This window comes from Cynara cardunculus (genome assembly GCF_001531365.2).
Source record: "Cynara cardunculus var. scolymus isolate 2C chromosome LG 1, CcrdV1, whole genome shotgun sequence".
Lineage (NCBI taxonomy): Eukaryota > Viridiplantae > Streptophyta > Magnoliopsida > Asterales > Asteraceae > Cynara > Cynara cardunculus.
This window is the reverse complement of record NC_037528.1, coordinates 21653175-21663662: the sequence shown is the minus strand read 5'-3', so window position 1 is coordinate 21663662 and position 10488 is coordinate 21653175. Positions and strand designations below refer to the sequence as shown.

The 10488-nt window shown below is 31.7% G+C and overlaps 1 protein-coding gene and 1 pseudogene across 4 annotated transcripts in view; both read right to left on the bottom strand.

Annotated features, from left to right (window-relative positions):
* LOC112516982 overlaps nt 1-1428 on the bottom strand; it is an 11845-nt pseudogene extending 10417 nt beyond the window's left edge.
* Nucleotides 1429-7232: 5804 nt separating this feature from the next.
* LOC112517388 (cytochrome c6, chloroplastic) overlaps nt 7233-10488 on the bottom strand; it is a 5324-nt gene continuing 2068 nt past the window's right edge. Inside the window, exons 1-8 of one of the 4 annotated variants that reach the window (XM_025124811.1) lie at nt 9651-9732; nt 9395-9551; nt 8652-8749; nt 8488-8519; nt 8223-8286; nt 7938-8140; nt 7542-7602; nt 7233-7441 (exon numbers count right to left, since the gene is read on the bottom strand). In XM_025124811.1, the coding sequence (XP_024980579.1) occupies nt 8000-8140; nt 8223-8286; nt 8488-8519; nt 8652-8749; nt 9395-9551; nt 9651-9710 (552 nt within the window). In that variant the 5' untranslated portion in view covers nt 9711-9732 and the 3' untranslated portion in view covers nt 7233-7441; nt 7542-7602; nt 7938-7999. Of the gene's footprint in view, nt 7442-7541; nt 7603-7937; nt 8141-8222; nt 8287-8487; nt 8520-8651; nt 8750-9394; nt 9552-9650; nt 9742-10488 lie in introns of those variants that run through there. The other 3 variants (XM_025124819.1, XM_025124803.1, XM_025124827.1) reach the window with 3 other exon arrangements.

Below are 10488 nucleotides of genomic sequence, written 5' to 3'. Positions count from 1 at the left end.
AATAAAATGAAATATTAAAATCACGATATATCTCGCTGCATTGCGCGAGTACGCTTCTAATATATATATATATATATATATATATATATATATATATCGGATTTAATCTATCTGACATCCAATGGATGATCGGATCAACTTAATGTGTTAATTTAATCTAATTTTTAACAATGAAACAAATTAATTAACCATTTTTAATATGTATTAAAACCAACACAAGCGGGACTAAAAATTCAAAAAACAACACAACAAATTCAAATTTAAGCAATCTGACAGCAAATTAATTGGATAATAGTTTGAATGGATAATTGGATGGTAATCGAATGGATAATTGGATGGTAATCGAATGGATAATTGGATGTTGATCGGCTTTGGATTACCATCCAAGAACCCACCGATCCAAATTGAATGTTGAAATTTCAATTCGATTTGATCCAATTATAATTGGATATCCGAATGTGGTCGGTCAGTCGGTTCCAATTGACTCGGTTGACTTTTTGCACACATTATTATTAACTGAAGAATTGCGTTTTGTATTAACTTATTGCTACCATATAATACGCGGGATGACACTAGTTAAGGCAAAAGGAATATAGAGAGAGATATCCATACCTTGGCATTGATAGTGTAAATAAGGGTTTCCTTGACGTCCAAAACCACAACTGCACTTCTTAGAATACACATAACTATAGTTACTCAATTCCATATAATTATAAGGATCTTCCCAACAACTCGGTACTTTCTTGACGTCGTCGTTCGTTAGGGTCCACGCAAGGGATACGGGAACAATAGAGTTATTTCTGACTAGAGATTCATGATCAAAATACACTTCTTCGTCATATGTTTTGGCTAGCAAAAAGGCTGACCGCCGACAAGCTCCATCTCCACCTAGCCTTTCCAAGCGCCTAAGACCCACATCGTACGAGTTTAGATTGTGTGGAATCATTGTCCGGCAACAACCGATGCCAACACAATAATTTCTATAACTAATACTAGTGTCATTGGGACAAGTTGTTGAACATCATGTGACCAGGCTCCCATTCTCCCAGAGAACAACATTACCACACCCCTCAACAATGAACACGTTATGCGATTTGGAAAACAGGAAGGGACTCTCACCAAGGTCGACACTTTGGATATAATCGTTATTCTGGGCTGGATTCTGGCAATCAGAGATCTTTGAGATGTTAACAGTGATCACTTGGTCATCCAAGCTTACACTCAAAACCTTCATATTGTTAAACGCGGATAGATAGGGTATAGAGGAGTTGCAATCAACAACGTACCATTTGTTGATGGAACAGTTTGCTCCGATCCCAAAAGGGTATGGAATCGTAACATGCCCACAGCTATCGTTGCATCCTGGCTTGGCGTTATCGAGATCTGCTTTTGCTAATGAAGTTATTAGCAAAATCAAGATAAGCAAATAGAAAACTTGAAATATTTGCTTCATTCTTTTGACAACATTGATGGTAGAAACCATAAGGAGAGATTAAACATTTAAAGACGAACGAATAGATTCTATCTCTGGTCAAAGAAATCTAGAACATGGTTGTGATTCAGTCAACAAAATGCAAGTTTTTCCAAGACAATTAAGGATTAAATATGAAACATATTTTTTTATTAACGATATCCAAACCAATATGCGAGTCGACTAATATTATGGCAACCACCTATTTTGCAGATAGTCCGGAGTCATCGCATTTGAACCTCCTTGGCCATAAGAGGATTTTTATTTCTCCTTAAATTTAAACCTGTAACTTCGAAGTACTTTTGACCTTTAGAATTCAAGCTGAAACCGATCCGATACTAAGTTGTGGTTGGAAACATTTAAAGATGAATGAATTTGTGTGGTGATATGATTTAATTATTAATTAAATGGTCCCAGGGTTGACTTTGACCACAACGAATACAAGTTCAATTATAACTTTTCAAACGTTATTATCCATAAAATTGAATAATTCTATGTTTAATGGTTTTTTGATTTATTCGGTTTTCAACTTTCTTAAAACTCTTCAATAACCAAAACAAATAAGATTATGATTGATAGGTTTTACGTTATATATTCGATTATGGATTATTCGGTTTCGTTACCCGATAAGCCAAATAAGGGTATTATTTTAGTAATGTTTTTTAAACAAAGTGCGGTAGATTGTTTTTCCACGAACTTTGTATATGAAACGGTTACGATATTCTTAGGTAAGTTACAAGAGACAAAAAAGGATTACGAATGAGTTAACAAATAAATATTATTTGAGTTTCAAGAGAGTTCATAAATCTACAATATAAAAAAATTATATATTGGCTTATTTGGTTAACTTGGTTTAACTAAATCTGTAAAAACAATAACTGAATCCAAACCAGATCAGGCTACCTCGTTCAGCTAACGAAATCATTTAACCCGAAAACCAAATAACACGAGTTTTACTGGTTTTCGATTTCGAGTGGATTATTCAGTTTCGAGCTTTCTTGACACTCCTAATTCTACATCCTACCAAATAAAATATATATTTAGAAGATACTTTTTTTCTGGCATATTTTACTTATTTATTCATCAACGTAACTATTTTTTAATTTGAAAAGTTTTTTTTTATTAACCTGGATATCCAATCCGCTATGTGATGCGACTAATCTCAGGGTGACCATCTGCTTTGCAGATAGCCCGGAGTCACCGTATTTGATACTCCGTGGCCACAAGGGAATTTTTATTCCTCCTTCGATTCGAAACTGGGACCTTCAGGTACTTTTAACCTTTGGAGCCAAACTCAAACCAACAAAACACCACATTTCTAGTTTAATTTGGAAACTTCTTACTTAATGTATATTATATTATAAAACATTTGTGACAAAAACTCTTAAAAACCATTTTTTTATGCATGAAATATTGTTTATTGATGCATATTACTTAAAATTTAAGATTACAAGTAAATTGCGCATAAGTACAACTTATTAGAGCTTCATATTTGAATTCGTGTAACTAACTGCAGATAAACATAATCAAGTACTAGATAAGCATCTCATTTTAAATATAAAAAATCTAAAATATAATTAGGATAATCATTGAGTTCTAACAGAATACTTAGTTATTATCTTCATAAAAAAATATTATTAAATCTAAATTAAAGTTCTTTTTTACTAAATCTAAATTAAATTATAATTAAAAATTTGAATTAAGAAAATTACATCAAAACACAAGAACTTTTAAAAAATAATAATTTGATACTGATATCGATATATTTTGTTTCAAAATTTTATGATATTTTCAAATTTATATTTTATTCAAAAAAAAAAATATTATCATTTTTTTAAAACAAAATAAAACCGTATTATATCGACATAAAAAATGAATAAAACGAAACATTGAAATCAAGATATGTCTTGATGCATTGCACGAGTACCCTGATGTTAAATTAAGAAAAGAGAAACGATGACTTTAACATATTATGAAGATACACATTATGACTTTAACAATTTTAGTCCTTATAGTTTTAAAATTACAAGATGGTTATTATGGTTTGCAAAAACGTATGGATTTGATCCCCTCCCTCTAACGACCGTTAAAAAAATCCTGTTAACTAAGAGACATTTTCGTCATGTTATCCATTTTTTTATTTTTTTACCCAATTGAAAACCACAATGATTAATACCATAAACCGTTTTGATTGGGTAAAAGCCAAAAAATGGATAAATTATGAAAATGCCCCTCAGTTAACGAAAATTTTTAACGACCGTTAAAGAAAGTGACCAAATCCGGACATTGTTACAAAACACAATGGCTATCTTCTAAATTCAAAACTGAAGGGACAAAAAGTGTTATTTTCAGCAAACCTTACGAACCAAATTTTGGTTCAAACCCGTCACACCCGACGATCACAATGTCAAACTTTTCAACAAATCATAGGGACCAAATTGCGGTTCACAATGTGAAACTTTTCAACAAATCATAGGGACCAAATTGCGGTTCACAATGTGAAACTTTTTTATGTGTAATTTTTGTTTTACAAATAGACTAAAAATGTTCACATCGTGAAACCAATATATGTTAATCAATATTTTAAATCTTAGTTTTAGATGAAAAAAAATCATATAAAATAACAAATAATGTACTAATTTTTAAGATTATTATAATTTTATGTGTTATTAAGAAAGTATCTAAGGGGATGTTTGATTAAAAGTATTAAGCAGTAATTAATGAGAATGAAAATAAAAAAAATATTATTTATTTTTATATAATATAATGGGTTCACTCTCCTACAAGCCCAAATTTTCATTCCATATTAAATTAGAGGGAATAAAAATTTATTCTCAGTTTCATTCTCAGTATTTTTATTCATTTGCCTACATCAAACTCCCTCTTAAATAAAATAAAAGATGCATGGTTTTACAAAAGTGAGATAAGAAGGATTAATTGATGACATGAAATAAATATGAAGCATTTAAAGATGATGATTGTGTGGTGATATGATATAATTAACTTTTTTGATAGAAAATTATATAATTATTAGAAAAATTAATTAAAATAGTCATTTTTATGGTGGGTTTCACCTCTCAATCATTTCTCTCTTAAAATAACAAAAATAGTCATAGATACGTAATTGACAATTCAACAATTTGCGAAAGTGTCAAAGGGTAAAAAAAGAAGTTTTTGAATTGCAAGCACCAAATGTATAAATATGTTTTTCCAAAATTACATATTTGGTTCTCGTAATTGCACGACACTTCATTTCTTTATTACACTTTGACCCATCCTTGAATTCCAGATCTGTCAGTTGTAGACCTCTGGGTGCTCAAAAACCCGACCAACCCGATCAACTCAACTCAACTAGAAATAACTTAACCCAAAGCAACTCGATGTCTAATTGAGTTGTAAAATTGTCGAACTGTAGGCATTAGGTTACTATTATTTGAACTTAACTCAACCCGATAAACCCGATATCCTTTTATTTCTTGGAATTAATATGGTTGTTGAATTTATATTAATATGTACATTAGACAATTACACTATCATGTATGTTCTTCATATACACATATTTTCAATCTATTCACATCTTTATATAATTCATTCGTATATATGTTCAGTAACTGTGAGCATATATATGTAAATTGAGAAAATTAACTGAATGTGATATACATAAATAGTATGGATAAGTTGTATCAAATGACTGATGATGATAAAAAAATTATGAGTAGAGAAATAACATATTCTAGATTAGAAGAATATTTTAATGTACCAAAGTATCAACCCGACCAACCCGTACAGGTTGGGTTGCACTTTGGTTCGGGTTAGGTTTGGTTAAGATTTTTCAAACCGCAAGCATTGGGTTGGGTTGTCTAAATGTTTTCAACCCGATCAACCCAAACCCATGAACACCCCTAGAAAAAACCGCGTAATCAAAATGGCTATTTAATTTTCAAGACAATTAATCTCTCCCTAGTTAAGTGAATGGAGAATTGTTGAATAATTGAAGGGAGAGATTAATTGTGCCGAAATTTAAATGATAGTTGACTTTGACCCCATGGAAGCACGTTTTTGACATTTTTTTTTGGTAAACCATTCAAGTATCAAGAAATTATTTCATATGAAATCTGTAATTGGTATTTTCGCAAACAAGATTTCTTTGTGTTATGATCTAATGTTTGTATATTATTTATAGGAAAAAATCAAAAAAAAAATCAAACGAAGCTTTTATTTTAAATGAACAACTTAAATATTATTTTCTTAATAAATAAACCATCGAACTTTTGTAAATTGATTACCCAAAAAAATTATATGTAACCGGCTAGTAAAGTTTTAAAATGGAAAAAGACAAACCTAAATTCGTTTAAGCGTTCCAAACCCTACGTTCTTCAGGCCTCTCACACCCAACGTCATCGCTTCCTCTCGTTGCCCGAGGGTTGTTCGCTCTCCATCACTGCCTATCACTGTTGTTGACCGGTCATTGATCTCTCTTATAAGCTTTTTCTTTTTGTTTTTTTGATTCTCTTTTTTTTTATTTGTCTATGTCTTCATTAAATTATTGTAAAATAGAAAATATTGAAAGACAAAAAAACATATAAAAAAGAGGGTGTTTGATAGCACAGGCCAACGACAACGATAAACAATATGAAGAACGGACAATGATGGAACCAAGAGAAATGGTATGAGGGAGCGATGTTTTTGGGTGCAAGAATATTGAATGGTGTAGAGTTTGGGAACCGTGAAAGTTATTTAGGCTTTTTTTAACTTTAAAACCTATTTAACTGATTACAAGTATTTTTTTTTTTTTTTTTGGTGTTGAAGAGATTTTAACCACTTTTCAAAGTTAGATGATTTAGGTATAAAAAATGTTTAGGTCATAAATCATTCAAAATGAAAAAACTTAATGTTTTATTTATTAAAAAATTCAAGGACTTAATCATTTAAAATGAAATCGTTCACTTAGCTTTTGTATACTTTCCCCATATTTGTAAGTAATGTTTTTAAGTGAAATGTATGAAAAAGTGATTGGAAATATACATCAATCCAATAAATAACCATTTGTAATTGTATCGTCAATCATATTAGATTAGACCGGTTGACGGTTGTACAAAGTAATCAAATTGGATTGGTTGTCAAAATTCAACATCAAATGAATGACGGGATAGGATTGGTTCTGCCAAATCCATAATCCATTTTGATGTGAACCGATGAACACCCTATAACATAGTTTTAGCAAAATAGTAAAATTAAGATTTTAAAACCTAATATTAAGAAAATCAACTACTACTGGTGGGTACTTAACCACCCAATTTATTGCAACCAGTCAATCATCTAAATACAAGTCTAAACATAAGACGTCAAGATAGATATTATAGTAACAAACTTGCATTGAATTCAATTGGTCGATCAAGAAATGACATTTTGGATATCCCCAAAGGAGGGGTGACTTGGATTCTGGACTTTAGGTTGTCAGGTTGCCCAGATTTGGTTTATTTCAACCCAACCTGACCCGACCCAACTATCTAGATTTGGACAAGGGTTGTGTGTCCAGGTCATGGGCATTTGCGGCATGGAAGGTAGGTGGATGGGTCTGTATGATTTGCGAGTGCAAAACCTATTCCTATAACTTACCAAATCATAACCTTGGAGTAGCTCAACTAAATAACACATTGGTTCTGCTTCTCATAAGTCATGGGTTCGAGTTTCGTTGCCAGTGGGTTAGTCGAGGTGCACGCAAACTGGTCCGAACGTCATAGTTATCCAAAAAGATTAAAAAAACTTGCCAACTCATTTCATTTAAATTTTACTACATAGACTGCATGTCATATGATATGTATTTCGTACAAATAACGGTAAATGATCTTGATAGGTAGTTTGGTTTTATACCTTAAACTTAGCAGTGAGAGTTCAACAGTCACTTTTGCATGAAGTCTACACAAGGAGACCAAGTCTTCATGTTAACTTAAGGAACTGAACAACATCCTGCACATATAGACATACATGCACCAGCCAATGATTTCAATTGGTAAATTGACTTGATACTAAAATACATTGCATGGAACATTAAAGGGAAAGAATGAACCATTTATTTGACATTCTGCAATTTCATTCAGAAACTTGCTCCAATATATTTGTGGGCAATCCTGGTGCACCAAGACCAATCAACTTTGTGAGGGTTGGAGACAGTCTCTTTTATTTTCTACTCCCGAGGGTACTTTGGTTAAATGACCTCCTGACAGGTTTTCATTAAATTCATGACTTTCTGACAGTATTTTGTTAAGTTCATGACCTTCTAACAGATTTTAGTTAAAACAAGTTTGAAAATGTCACTGTTTAACAAAAGGATGTCAAATCCATACACAAAAATGCCTAGAAATCTGTCAGAAGGTCATGGATTTAAAAATCACTTGTCAAGAGGTCATTTAGCTAAATAACCCCACGAACAGGATAATATATATTGTATGGATTACTACATTACCTGTCAAGATTTAGCAACTTCTGAAGTGAATAAACTATCCTGATATCTGACGACAGGATGAATCAATCTCCACTATTTCCTATGTTTGGCCATCCTTGATCTGCTTGTGACTTCACAAAATCAGCCAGAAGTTTTATTTCATCTTCATGTAGACGAGCTCCAAATGTGCATTGACCCCTCGGAGTACACATCTCACCAAAGCCCTGCAGGCACCATGTGAGCACACGATGTATGTTCCCCAATGCCCACTTGTATTTCAATGTTTTCTTTCAAGATGAAACTTACCGGCATTCTTCCCTTTCCATAATATGTTATGCGGTATATTTCCTCTTCGGTGTCAATTCCATTTCTGTACAAGTACAAGACCATTATAAAAGAAGTACAATGAAACCTATCAAGGGTATTATAAAAGAAAGAACTTTTCAAATACAAATTATACTCAAGCCAATAGATCATCAAATGGATAAAATATTGACTAGATAATCCAATTGCTAAATATATAGGCTTAAATGGTTACAGAATAAGGACATCAAAGTCCACTTTTGGCTACCTCTGCAGATCTTTTAGAAATAGAGTTGCACCCTGCAAGAAAACACAAACATGCAGATTGGGGTTATGAGAAGTGATGAGCTCATTGGGAAACTCTCTCCTAGAAAGCAAAACTAAATTCAGTGATGACGGATAATGTTTGATGTATTGTTTGCAGAAACTCACTGGTTGTATTATGTTTCCACCTGCATCATGACATCCGATGCAAGCATGGCGAAACAATGAAGCTCCTCGTTTTGCATCTATTGTTTGACCATATGACACTGTGAAACATGGAAATGAAATTGAGAAACAATAATTTTGGTCAGAATAAAGAACATTATTTACATCATACCTAACAGATGAGAGGAGATTTCTATTCCATAATATGATAGATTGTTCATCACAATAATTCTCCAAGGAACAACCCTCAGACTATGCTAACCATTTCATGTTAATGGCGGATGACCACATAGAATCAGCAAAGCCCAAAACATTATCCCCTTTTGACTTTTAGCTTTGAAAAAGGCCATGGTTTAACCTATAATTTGTTAAAATTAGCAGTTGAAAATTATCATAAAACTTGATCCATAATGCACTTTGGGTGTGGGAGGGACTATCCATATTCTCACATCAACATTCACATTTGTGCATTGAGCATATTGCAATCAAAGAACAAAAAGTAAAAAAAAAAACACAGTCCACACATAGAGGTTGCAATTTTGGAGGTAATACCTAACCATATTTAGGAATCTCATGAACCCTAATTGGTAATACCAATCATTTTTTAACACAGCAATGGGAAACTTCAACTTGATGTATTGCAATTTTGATAGTAAAAAAGCTAGGTTTCAGTTTTAGATCAAAAGTGGGTCTAATTCTGGAATGATAGAAAGAATAAATGAATGAAACGATTGATTAGAGTTTACCTGGAGGAGTGATGATAGGAGATAAGGCTAGAAATGCAGCAAATAAAGGTGGAGCTAATCTTTGTAGAAACTTGAGTTGTTGGCGTGGCTTCACCCATTGTGCTTCATCTCCTTGCTTCCCCTTTTCCTGTTGCCATAAGAAACCAAAATCCAAGCCCTGAAAACCACGAACTTATTGCTCTATCTCTGTGTGTGTGTGTGTGTGATATATATATATATATATATAATAGAGAGAGAGAGAGAGAGAGAGAGAGACCTGGTTTAAAGCAGGGGGAAAGGTGGGGTGACAGTTGGAGATGGCGGATAAAAGCAGCATTCTTCCGTCTTCTCTTGGAAGATTGAAACCGTTCCCAACATGTAATGTAACCTGGGTGCTCTCGTCGGTTGTTGATTCACTTTATTTCGTAATTTTTTTTTAATTTATTAAAACTAGGATGGTATTCGCAAAATGTATTAAGATATATCTCGATTTTAATGTTTCGGTTTTTTTTTATCCCAGTTGCTTTATAATACTGTTTTATCTGGTTTTGAGAAAATAATGATGTTTTTATTTTTGAATAAAATATAAATATAAAGATATCATCAGAAATTGAAAAAAATATTGATATTAATATCAAACTAACTATTTAAAATTTCTTGGTTTTTGTATATTTCTTTAATTATTTTTTTTATTTTATTTAATTTTTTTTATAAAGATAATGATCAAGTATTTTGTTAAAAGTAAATGATTATCCTAATTTTATTTTGATTTTTTATATTTAAAATGAAATATTTATCTTTTATCCGATTATGTTTATATGCAGTTAGTTATATAAATTCAAACATAAAGATTTAATAAGTTGTACTTGCACACAATTTACTTCTAATATTGAATTTTAAGAAATATGCATCAATAAACAGTACTTCATGCATAAAAAATGGTTTTTAAGAGTTTTTATCAAATGCTTTATAATATAGTATAGATATGTAATATAAGGTAATATCATATTTTATCTATTTTGATATACATACATACATACATACATACATACATACATACATACATACATACATACATACATACATACATACATACATACATACATACATACATA